The following is a 12,811-nucleotide window of genomic DNA, read 5'->3' as shown; positions in this document are numbered from 1 at the left end:
AAAGACTTAAAGAACAAGTTTGGATTAAGGCAATGTGATTAACAAATTTACTTATAGGCTTGCGGTAACAATTTTACAAGCTAAATAACATAGGAACATACAAAAGGAGAAAAGTTATGCAACTGGCAACCCTGTTTCTTCAGCTGGAGGAACATCAGTCAAATCTAGACCCTCCGCTGGTAAGTCAGAAGTAAGCGGACCCAAGATTCCATCAGAGCTGAGAGTCAGTCCACTCTGCAAATAGATAAAGTATTTGCACAATTAGGCTTGCCAAATTGGACAGATACTCGTTCAAAAAACACACCAATGATCTCTCCAAGCACCCTTAGCCTTCAGGAATGCTAGTTCATGTACTTGGCCACAAGGCTGGAACTCAAATTAAAGTCAAATATATATTTTGATCTTCTATATTTTATTTTTTTACTATTTTGGACCATATTAAATATGTAAGTATATAGTAACTAAACAAGTACCTCAGGCTGGAATCTAAGCATGTCTGCACGAGCCATGGCTTCAGCTTGAGCTATTCTCTGTCTAAATGTCTGAGCCATTTCCTCCGCCTGTCAGAACAGAATCAGAAACATAACCATAATTTTCAAATTTGCTTGGCAGCAAGATAGAAATCTTTCATGGATCATAGAAAAAGAAACATCAACTCAGAATACAACATTTTGAGCTTCCTCTATCCACTGTAACTACAAAATATTAGTCACACTTAAAGCATGGCTAATGTGAATTTACGGTAAAATCATACATGCAACTGGTAGTGAGGTTTAGGATATGTGTCAGAAAATACCTTCTCAAAAACAAGCTTTGGATTGCGAATCATGTCTCCAGGAGTAGGTTCTAACTTCTTGGTGGAAAGACTTACTCGGCCTCTCTCACGATCATGGCTGAGTATCATGACCTACACCATGAGAATTAGTTTTAAAATGTTCACCTCTACCAAGTAGCATAAATTTTCTGCCAAGGACTTGTACTATGGACATACCTTGAGAGTATCACCAGGTTGAAGTACCGTTGCAATATCTGAGACACGATCATGACTAATCTGACTGACATGAAGAAGGCCATTGATTCCACCAATGTCAATGAAGGCACCATATGGTTTTAGACTCTGCACAGTTCCAATGACCACAGATCCAATTCCCAGTTGTGCCTGGCTATCAGCCATGGCTTTGCGGTTACTGAGTACTAGCCTTGACTGCTCCTCATCAACCTCCACAAACTTTAGTGGAAGCTCCCTTTCAATAAGGTCTTCGGCAGTTGATTTCTAATATATATGCAAGAAAGAGTGACAAATTTGTATTAAAAAATGGATTACAAATAATATGAAGCTCATTAACGAAAGAAATGCATGCCAGAAGAAAGAATAAAATTTGTGATGATGATCTTATTCTCTAAATCATACAAGATAAAATCCAATCACATATACAATGGTGGGTAGAATACTTACCTAATACATTAGTATGGAAGAAACTTGTTAACATGACATCAAACAAGTATCAAGCATACTTAGTTGTGAGGTTATCATTATTTGATACATGCTTAAAATTTGGGCCATATTACAGCCAGATCATTTTGATTTCGACTACTACTTCCAACTCTAAATTCTTTTTCACCAATTATTACTTCCCATACAACTTATTGCCACCCCTACAACAACAACAACCAAGCCTTAGTCCAAAATTTTTTTGGTTGGCTATGGATCCTCAATAGAGTGAACAAACTAATCAGGGTTGGCTATATACATTCTTTTTTGTCATTCTATTCAAAGCCATACACTCTGTTACTTCTATAATTGACATGTCCTTTTTCATTACTTCTATTAATGTTATTTTCAGTTTTCCTCTACATGTTTTTGTTCCCTTGACTTGAACCTACTCACAATTTCTTACTAGTACATTAATTGCTCCTTTGAACATGACCAAACTATCTCAAGTGCACTCTTCTCATCTTTTCATCGATTGGGGCCACCCCTATCTTTAAGAAAATTTCCTCATTTTGAATCCTATCTTTCCGTCTATTTCCACTTATCATTTTAACATTCTCATTTTACCAACACTCATTATGTATATGTTGCTTCTTAATAGCCCAATATTTAGTATTATAGAGTATAGCACGTCTTATTGTAAGTAGTCTTACAAAATTTTCCCTTGAACTTAATAGGTATTTTATGATCACACAATATACCTTACTGCAACCTCCCAGACATATGATTACTATTAGTTTCAAGCTAATCAAATTGAGCATTGGGAACGTGCAAGCCATATTTAAGAACTAACCGATGATATCTGTGAAAAAGGAACAAACCCTCTAAGGCCTTCCACCACAGCCACCACTCCACCTTTGTTTGCACTAACAACCTGCATATATATTCGAGGTATTAGTTCATTTTTTCCCCCAAAAAATAGGGCAGTTATTTGAACAGCATAAATTTCTCTTAATGCACGAATAATCAAATTAGTAAAAGAAACAACATGAAGCAGAAAAGGAAGGATCTATAGCAAGAACTTCCTCAACTGCTTACTTAGAGTTTACTAAGGTACAAGAAAGCCTTTGACCTGCAACACTACAGGGAATGATACTCAATATGGTTAGCATCTTACTCATTACCTAAATGAAAATACTTGACAAGGATCACAACTAATATTCCTGACAAAAGAAGAAACAGAAAAGAAGCAAATTTTTGGTGTGAAAAAACCCACCTTACCCTTGACGACAACATCCTCAGTTTGAAGCTGTCTACACCTTTCCCATGCAAGTTCATACTGGATTGAACGTAAGCTAACAATCAAGCTATCATCAATTTCATTTTCACCAATAATTACGAACTCATCTTTCAAACCAGGAAATATGCCTGCATCTTCTACATGTTTTATTTTGTGAATACATGCCTCTTGGACAGGCAAATATGCTGATGACTTTGCAGTAATGTCAACTAGTGCACCATTGTTATCTGTTTTGAACACAGTTCCTTTGACCTGTAAGAAAATATGCATCAAATGCATCAAGCTAATGTTCCTTTTTGTGTATGTGTATGTGTATGTGTATTTCTTTTAACTTCTTTTTGGGCTTTTGAAAGTAGACAGAGGTTTAAAGGATAGTGTATCATACAAAAAATTCCCTTCCCTAAAAATCAAATAAATGCAAACCATATCCTTCTTCTTCTTTCCTGAATTAAATTGATGCAAGCATATCTTCCTCAAGATTACAAATGTGGAAGAAATGAATCAATTTAGCACGTAATTCAGAAAAAGTTAAATAATTCAATCAAATATGTCAAAAAAACCATTAACAATATTCAGTGGAACTCAACGTGTATCCAATCACACACCCACAATATCAACTTGCACATAAAAACCCACTAAGCAATTCCTCATTTGAGCTCACAGCCATTAAAACCCAAACACAAAGTTCCATTCTATGCGTGCCTCACTTTGAACAACACAACAATTAGTCATTCTAGCTCATACCCACCAAAGAACTCTCACTCAAAACCCAATTCCTACTCACAATTTCAAAGAAAAACATTGAAACAAAAAAAGAGTGGCCAACCAACCAACCTTGGTTCCAATCTCAGCATTGAAGTCGTACTTTTCAAGAGCAGCGTTGAAGTCATCGAGAGTGAAGGGCACACCTTCAAGAGGCGTAGTACGACACCGTTCATAGGCATCCTCGAAGAGTTTCTTAAGCTCAGCCCTTTCTTTGGTCTGTGCGTTTGAGATTGCCACTGCTGAGACAATGGGAAACAAAGTGGGCTTGTGGGTTTGCTTTGAATAGAAAGGCTTTGACTTTGAGAAGCGAGAAGAAGAGAGTGGTGAACATCTTAGGCCTGTGAATTGCTGAGCTAAAGACGCCATATTCCCTCACTCCAATTTTGTTCCTGTGTTTCGTTGGAGTCAGATAAGATAGAGAAAAAGGAGGACCAGAACAAAACAACATGTTGCACACTTTGGATAATAGATACCAGAAAATGGTGAACCGGTTGAATTTTTGGTTTTGGTTTTTATTTTTATTTTTCTTAGGACATAATTTTACCTTAAATTAATTAATTTATAGAAAAGTTCTTGAAAATTTCTCATTCTATATCCTGTAGTTTAAGAGATTTAATAATGGATAAAATACTATTTTGGTACCTTAAAAAAAAAAAAAAAATCTATACAAAGGACCCAAACTTTTTTTTTTTTTTTTTAACTATTCTATTGAGTGTATGCAAACACCACAAAAGACCCCATTATTAGTGAGTTATTACTTAATCTCTCAAAAGTTATATATTAAATCTGATAATTTTATGCCAAAAACATTATAACTCAACTAGTTAGCATCTTGTGATATGTCCATAACATCTAGCCATTTAGGATTCAAATCCTCTTCCCACATTGTAACTATCAAATTATCAACAACAACAAAAAAATAATAAATAAATAATTGAGGATTTTAAAAAAGTAGCTATTAAATCTTATCTCCAAATGAAAGAGGGATATTGAAAAGAGCCTTGTAGCTTACTAGTACACTCCAAATGAAAAAGGGGTATTGTGGTGAAGAGTCTTGTAGCTCAATGACAGGGCCTTGTTCTCCTTTAATCGAAGGATCATGTTTAAAGCATCTTCTTCAAAAATCATGTAAGTTACAGGCTTTTGTTGAGGTGTGTTTTGCGACAAGGGTAAAAAATGCAAGAATAGTCCACATCTCCCATCAGGTTTTTTAGAAATGATTATTTGAGAAAAGTGAAGTCCAACTTTCAAATGTATGATGAACAAAGGCTTATGGTGTTTTAACAAGAGAAATCGAAAATACAATGACAAAAATGCATAAAATACACTTAAAACATCAGGTCTGAGACTTTGACTCACTGACAGCATGAAGAGGAAATTGACAGAGGTCGCAAGAGAGAGAGGGAAGGTTTCTCTATACTAATATTTACACCCCTAAACTTTAGAATAGTGAGAATTTCGCAAGCTGAATGGATTTTTGCTCTAAAATTTCAATTCTAAGGGTAAAACATGGCTAGCTTGTTTTGAATCTAATTGAGGCATTTTATATTGAGTTTTGGGTGCTCTTAATGACTAGTTTTTAGTCAATAGAAGAGGTTTTGGACCCCAATGTGTTAATTAAGGAGTTATTTTCAGGTTTGCTTTTGTTTGGATAAAATGAAGACTTTCTTTTATCATTATTAAGGGAAATTTCGACTAAGCCCTTATTGGCTCCCCATTTTCAGATGTTTCAAGCTCTTGAGAGGCTCATCTAAGCGAGGGCTAGAACTTGAAGTTAGCCAATGAAAGCCAACTATGTTTTAAAGGCAAAAAAGGTTAATGCAAAAAACTTGGGACATAGACAACATGAGCATAAAACCTCTATTGTGGTGAAAATTTAAGATATAAGACTTTTTTCATGAGCTTGAGTACCTGACAAAAACAAGAAAGGACAAGGCAGCAACGAAACTGTGAATGGGAGTGCAAAGGAGAAGGACTCATAAAGTACGTTCGGCCCATGGGTTGTGGTGGCTCGTAAGCGCAATGGGACAAGGAAACAGGCAGTTGGTGGGTCCTTTATGGGCCAGGTACATGATCAGCCGTGGAGTGGTCCTGTGTTGAATGGGAGTAGGATGACAAATGTCATGGATAATGTACAACCCAGCCATATCGCTGGGCTTGGGAAAGAAATGAAGCGTAGACTTTTGGCCACTAGAGATTTAAATGGGCCATTGCTGGCTAGCTCCTTGCAATGGCTAGGGGAGACGCCCAATTCATGGGCTAAAAAGGATGTTGTGGGAAGCCCAGATAATGTGGGTGTGGAGAAGTTTATGGGCCGGACTGGGCTTGGAGAGGAGAAGTGCGCCTAACCAAAGCGGTTCGGTTAAAGGAAAAAAAGCTCTTGCGCGTGCTAGGGCTCTTAAAGTCAACTCCCTTGGCACTGTTAGAGCAGCTGAGGAAAAAAATACTCTCACTGAATCACCACACACAAGGCTGATCTGCTTAAAGTTGCGATGGTGACCAGCAGCCACGGATTTCTTCAGACTTCCAGTTCACAGCCACGACATGCTTGGAAGTGGGCCTTAAGATTGAAGGGAGAGATTACTGATCTGAACCCGAGTTAAAGCAGGGGCGGCTTGGTATGGATGTTGTTAACATGGAGCTCATCGGTTCCGATACCAGGTGAAACGAACCCACCGAAGTGCTTAGTCGAGTTGAAGACGCTAGTACTACTTCCGAGCACCATGAATCAATTGGGGTTCAGACCCGTGGTGGAGGTTGTGTAAGTCTTCCATTTGGCTATTCTGGATAGTCTTCAAATGGCTGCGCAGGAGATGTAATGAGGGGTGATGTAGGAGTTGCTGAAGTAGAAAGGATGGATTTTGAGGGAGAAGGTGAAATTGTTGCTAGCCTTTAAGGTTTGCTCCTCCCAGACCATATTTAATCATGAATATTATCATTTGGAATTGTCGAGGGGCGTTGAAGCCCTCCTTTCAAAAACATGTTAGTGAGCTGGTTCGGATTCATAATCCAGTGATGATGGTAATTTTGGAGACCCGTGTTGGGGGTGACAGGGCAAAAGGAATCATTGACAGATTGCCTTTTGATGGCTCAGTTCATACGGACACCATTGGGTATACGGGTGGTTTCTGGATGTTGTGGGATTCAGAAAGGGTGGATGTCAATCCGTTGGCTAACACTGAGCAGGAAATTCATGCTATAGTTAAGGTACGTAATGCAAATTCTAGCTGGCTTTTTACTGCTGTATATGCTAGTCCTAGAACTGATGAAAGACATATTTTATGGAATAATCTTATTAAAACTGCTGAGTTACATGATTTGCCATGGGTTGTGGTGGGCGATTTTAATGAACCTTTGTCGGGGGAAGATAAATTCGGGGGAAGAGCAGTGAGTGTCAGTAGATTGTTGTTGTTTAAAAAGTGTCTTGATAAATGTAATATGATTGATATTGGGTTTTCGGGCCCCCGATTTACTTGGACTAATAGAAAAGATATTCAAGCACTTATACAGGAAAGAATAGATAGGGTTTTTGTTAACCCCAACTGGTGTTTATCGTACCTGGAAGCTCGGGTGGTCCATCTTACCAGATGCCATTTCGATCACTGCCCTATTCTTTTGGAGATGCAACTGATAATTAATATGGGGAGAAAGAGGCCTTTTAGATTCCAGACATGCTGGCTGTCTGAACCTTCTTTCCCTTCTATTGTGTCAAGAGCGTGGAGTGATTCACCTGCTCTGGGAAAGGCAGTTAACAGATTTACCCAGGCAGCAATTAGGTGGAATGCTTCTCATTTTGGCAATATCTTTACTAGAAAAAAGAACATTATGGCTAGGATCAATGGGATTCAACGGGCACTATCTATGAGACCTTCTGCTTTCCTTGTAAATTTGGAGAATGAGCTCCTTAAGGAGCTAGACAGAGTGTTAAGCCAAGAAGAGGAGCTTTGGGCGTTAAAGTCCCGCCCGTGTTAACTGGATGATCCAAGGTGACCGTAACACTACCTTTTACCATGTGTCCACCCTTGTTCGAAGGAAAAGGAACCAGATCTTAGCTATCAAGGATTCTATAGGGCAGTGGGTACATGAGGAAAGTGTTATTAAGGAGGTCTTTAGAAGCGGTTTCAATGGTATTTATACCTCTTCCTTTGTTTCGGGCTCTCGAGTTGCTCCCGGTATATCCTAATGGCAGGCTAGCTTAACGAATGAGGAGAGGGAGAGTATTGGTGGGGTTGCATCAGAGGAAGAGATAAAATTTGCCCTATGGTCTCTTAAAGCTTTCAAAGCCCCAGGATCGGATGGGCTGCATGCTGGTTTTTTCCATAGATTTTGGTTGATTGTGGGTAACTTAGTGGTTGATGTAGTAAAGAAGGTGTTTGCTGAAAAGTTTGTGCCGGAATACTTGAATAGAACTCTTATTGCTTTAATTCCTAAGATACAAAGCCCTGAGACGTTGAATAACTATAGGCCTATTAGTTTGTGCAACACCGTGTGTAAGATTATTAAAAAGATTATTGTTGCTAGACTTAGACCTTTCTTGGACAAGCTTATTTCTCCCCTCCAAACAGCTTTTATCCCGGGAAGGAAAGGCATTGATAATGTGATTATAGTGCAGGAAATCATTTACACTCTCAGTAGAAAGAGAGGAAAGGCGGGGTACATGGCCATTAAGATTGATCTTGAAAAGGCATATGACAAACTTGAGTGGAGTTTCATAAGAGATATGCTCATTAGGGCTAATTTGCCGGCTGATTTGATTGACATTATTATGAGTTGCATATCCACGGTTTCGACCTCTATTTTATTTAATGGAGAAGCTCTTGACCCGATCTATCCATTGAGAGGCATAAGGCAGGGAGACCCACTATCTCCATATTTATTCATTCTATGCATGGAATTTCTAGGTCAACTCATTGAAGAGAAAGGTAATGCTAAACTATGACAGCTTGTGAAGGCTTCGTGTGGTGGGCCAGCATTTTCACATCTATTTTTTTGCAGATGATTTGGTCTTATTTGCCAAAGCTGACCACATCAATTGCTTGGCTATAAGGGATGTCATTGATGCTTTCTGCAATGCTTCGGGTCAATCAGTGAGTGCCTCTAAGTCTAGAGTTTATTTCTCGCCAAATGTGGATAGGGACTCGAGGGAGTCGTTCTGTGATATCCTTGGATTTGCCTCAATGTCATTGCTTGGCAAGTACCTTGGAATTCCTATTAAGCACCCTGGTTCTTCTTCTCAAGATTTTAACTACATTCTTGATAGGGTGAAGAACAAGTTAGCGAGCTGGAAAGCTAACTTGCTCTCCTTGGCTGGTCGGGCAGTCCTTATTCAAGCATCTTCAGCAGCTATTCCAGCATATGTCATGCAATGCACTTACATTCCGAATAAAATCCTAGAGGGAGTTGATCGGGTGAATAGAAATTTTCTTTAGGGGTCGACGGAGTCGTCCAAGAAAATTCACTGGGTTGGGTGGCAAAAGGTAACAAAACCGAAGGAGGAAGGCGGCCTTGGTTTGCAATTTGCTAAGGGCAGAAACACCGCCTTACTAGCCAAGCTTAATTGGAGGTTGAATGTTGAAAAAGAAGCTTTATGGGCTCGGGTATTAAGGCAAAAATTACTGCAGCCAGAGGAGAATCAGTTCAGCCAATGCAGATAAGTTGCCATGTTCGCAGATTTGGAAAGCAATTAAGAAAGGGAAGGGTACTTTTAATGAGGGCAGCATGTGGATGATTGGAAGGGATAGTAATCTCCGATTTTGGTGGGATAACTGGACGGGTAAAGGGCCTCTTGGCTGTATAATACAAGGTCCTTTAACCCGAGGAGTCGACCAATGGAAGGTTTGTGAGATACTTTCAGATTTTAGTTGGGATTGGAGGCGGATTCCCTTCGATCTCCCTTTCAAGGACGAGCTTGAGATGGCATTGCTGCTTAAGTGGAACCCCTTTTGTGGATGCGACCTTCTTTCTTGCTGACTTTGTTGGATTTCCGCGAGCTATCATGGCAATTTCTGGCAGCACCCTGTCTGTTTCAAACCATACATGCACTTTGGTTCCTGGACGTGTAATGAGCTGTGAAAAGAGTTAACCCTCTTTCCGGAAGATTGATTGCATTACTGGACGGACCAGCACCGTTGTTTCCATGCGCGAGAAGTGGATTCTGCATAACGTTCGGCTTCTCTTCTTGTGATTCAAACTTCAACAGTTCTTTGCAAAGAGATCCTGCACCTTATGTCTTAGATTGTAGCATCGATCTGTTCCCTCTTAACTTGCTTCCTATAGCCAGAAAGATAAGACGGTGCAAACCTTATACTTTCAGTAACATCGTCTTAATGTCTTCATCTTATCGTCTGCGTCAGCCTAAGTGCACCAAGCATTGCCATTGAGCCAGTTGTTGGGGAGTATCCCGGGAAAATACTCTAATAAAGAAAGTCATTTCTCTCTTTGGCCGAGGATACCAAATTAGGGGAGAGCGAGCTTCCTGAACCCCCAACTTCCATTGATTCAACTGAAATGAATGATTCAACCGCTACTTCAACAACATCAATCGATGAAGCTGATACAGAACAGAAGGAGCAGCTTATGACTTTGAAGCAGTAGGATATGCCTGCCTTTTCTTTCCATTATGTACTTCGGGAGCTAAGAGTGGAGAGGAATCCCAGTAGTGGAACCTAATCCATTGACATCGGGGATGGAACAGAACCCGACTCTTATCAGATTCTCCTTCCCTTATATTATCCAAGCCATCCCCATTTCTTTTACGAGTAGAGGGCAGGATAAGCTAGCCTGGTCGGGCAATTCGAGGGGTACCTTTGACCTCAAGAGTGCCTACTTTATTGCCACGGCTGAGGAAGCTATTCATCCCTTTAATTCTAGGTGGATTTGGAAGCTTGAAACGTTGCCTAAGATCAAAACTTTCCTATGGAGATGCCAACATAACAGCATAGGTGTAATGAGTTGCCTTGTTAGGAGAGGGGTGGAAGTTGATGAGTTATGCCCAATCTGCCATAGAGAACCTGAATCAATCATTCATGCCATTAGAGATTGTGCTTGGGTTAAGGGAGTTTGAATGCAGTTAGGTGTGAGCATATCTAATCAGGAATTTTGGATGAGTAATCTCCAAGTTTGGATCAACCTCAATGGGAAAGCCAAGTGTAGCCATGCCCAAGAAAAACCTCCTTGGAAAATTACCTTCTCTTTTGATGTGTGGTGTATATGGTTAAACTGGAATATGGATGTTTTTAAGGGGAAGAGGGTGAACCACAATCTGTCAAAGGATATTATGAACCAAGTCTTGGAATTTATATACTGTGTGCACTCTCTAAAGAGCTCGAACTGGAAAATTAATAGGAGTATTCGATGGGAAAGGCCTTCGTTGGGTTGGAAGAAACTTAATACTGATGGATCATGGTTGAGAGGGGTGGATAGAGCTGGTTGTGGCGGCTTAGTAAGGGATGATTAAGGGGAGTGGATTGCGAGTTTTACTAGATATATTGGTTCAACAAATAGCTTCACAGCAGAGTTATGGGGGCTGCGAGAAGGCCTTCTTCTTTGCTGCAATTTAAACATTGAAGCCCTTGTTGTTGAATTGGATGCTCAAGCCGTGGTGGAAGACTTGAAGAACAATGCTTATGTAAATAACATTGTCTCTCCCATATTGGATGATTACAGACACTTGGCAGCGCGCTTCCAGCAAATCCAGTTTAAACATTGCTATCGTCAAGCCAACCGGTGTGCAGATTTGCTTGCTAGAATGGGTGCTGTTCAGGAAAGTGATTTTATTTCCTTTGTTAGTCCACTTGTGGACATTTGCAATGTTTTTGAGGAAGACTTGAATGGTGTATATTTTAATAGGATGTGCACTGAACCTATTGTATTTGTTTAGTTGTTTAATGAAATCGTCTGTTTACCAAAAAAAAAAAAAAAAAGAGTAGTACACATGAGTAGACTCATGCAAAAGGTTCAAAAGAAACTGATTCATACTCTTCAAACTACAGTCCCTCAATTTTTCTAATATGTCACATGGGCTTAGGTCATGCTTAAAAGAATAACATATGTATAATATATGAATTGGGCCCACAAGAAGGTTGAACTTAGTTGAATCGGGTTTGTAGAAAATGTATCACAAATATGGCCATTAATAGCTTTTATAGTGGGCTTTTTAATAGTAAACATCAATTAAATATTACTCTATCTGTCTCAGTTTGTTTGTCCTCTATTCTATTTTTGGATGTTCCAAAATATTGTCCTGTTTCTAAAAATAAAATTAATTAATTTACTAATATTCCTATTATACCCCTACTTTATTTTCAAAACTATTTGAAAAGAAAACTAACAAATATTTAAAAAATTAATTTAATTGGGGCACCTTTTTAGTTGTCTTATTAAGAATAACTCTTAAAAAAAAAAAAAAAAACTGATAAATTTATTTAAGGATAGTTTTGTGAACTTATACATTTTTATAAGGCAAATAAGACAATAAATGATATTCCTTTAAAATGTTTGACTTTTCAAACAAGACAAACAAATTGGGACGGAGTGAGTATTTATTTGACCTTTTATTTTATATACACTTTTCCATTTTAAAAGCATTCTTGTTTTTTGATATAAAAAATTGCTAAATAAGTTTTAATTTGTATTTATGTTTTATCTACATCTCTTTCACAAGTTGTTTGAAAATTTTTGTCAATGATTATTCAACAGACTCATAAAAATTATCTTTTTGGTGAAATAGTTTACTGTTTCAATAAAAATGGATTTATATTAGCTCAATATTTTGTGAACTTTTTTTTGGAGGTGGAATAAAAATTCAAAACTTAACAATATTTTTTTCTTGAAAAAAAAACAATTATCATATTGCTCACTATTGCATGGTGAAATTAATAGCCTCAGATTTGAATCCATACCGATCCCAGTTATTGCATGACACGCAAGGTCGGCTCAAGTGAATTAGAGGACGAGATTGAAAGTTAAAAATTCTTTTTTTTTTATCTCAATTATTGGATTAGAAAATTTTTTAACCTTTAAACTTTTTTACTTTTTCACTTTTTAATCTTTCTAATTTTACATCTCACACACTTATGTTAGTTGCACCATACAATCATTTCATAGGATCCAAATCCGATTGGCATAACCATCCATGCACACGAGAGAGGTGGCAATCTGCTTGAGAGTTGAGACACAACAAGAGGGACATACAACTTACAACGTTTTAACTGCAACAAATGAATAGGTGATTTCGCTCCAATTCCAAAGGATTTTAAATTTAATTCGTCGTTAAAGATGAGTAATTATAGCAAATGCTTTCTCCTCTTAACTGA

The 12,811-nt window shown here is 38.3% G+C and overlaps 3 protein-coding genes across 3 annotated transcripts; 2 read left to right on the top strand and 1 right to left on the bottom strand.

Annotated features, from left to right (window-relative positions):
- Positions 1-24: 24 nt before the first annotated feature.
- On the bottom strand, positions 25-3,940 carry LOC126688848 (30S ribosomal protein S1, chloroplastic). Its single transcript, XM_050383724.1, has 7 exons — positions 3,567-3,940; positions 2,709-2,984; positions 2,286-2,366; positions 992-1,273; positions 797-907; positions 474-560; positions 25-234 (listed from the first exon to the last, which is right to left on the bottom strand). Exons 1-7 carry the CDS (start codon positions 3,861-3,863, stop codon positions 115-117), a joined length of 1,254 nt encoding a protein of 417 aa, XP_050239681.1. The 5' UTR covers positions 3,864-3,940; the 3' UTR covers positions 25-114.
- Positions 3,941-6,422: 2,482 nt separating this feature from the next.
- Positions 6,423-7,469, top strand: LOC126690218 (uncharacterized). The gene has a single exon (XM_050385342.1). The coding sequence runs from the start codon at positions 6,423-6,425 to the stop codon at positions 7,467-7,469; it is 1,047 nt and encodes a 348-aa protein (XP_050241299.1).
- A 2,535-nt stretch (positions 7,470-10,004) lies between these two features.
- Positions 10,005-11,376, top strand: LOC126690217 (uncharacterized). Its single transcript, XM_050385341.1, has 2 exons — positions 10,005-10,087; positions 11,001-11,376. The coding sequence occupies exons 1-2, from the start codon at positions 10,005-10,007 to the stop codon at positions 11,374-11,376; spliced, it is 459 nt and encodes a 152-aa protein (XP_050241298.1).
- The last annotated feature ends 1,435 nt before the right edge of the window (positions 11,377-12,811 follow it).

This window comes from Quercus robur, chromosome 6 (genome assembly GCF_932294415.1).
Source record: "Quercus robur chromosome 6, dhQueRobu3.1, whole genome shotgun sequence".
Classification (NCBI taxonomy): Eukaryota; Viridiplantae; Streptophyta; class Magnoliopsida; order Fagales; family Fagaceae; genus Quercus; species Quercus robur.
The sequence above is the reverse complement of the archived record's forward strand: the minus strand, read 5'-3'. Positions and strand labels throughout refer to the sequence as shown.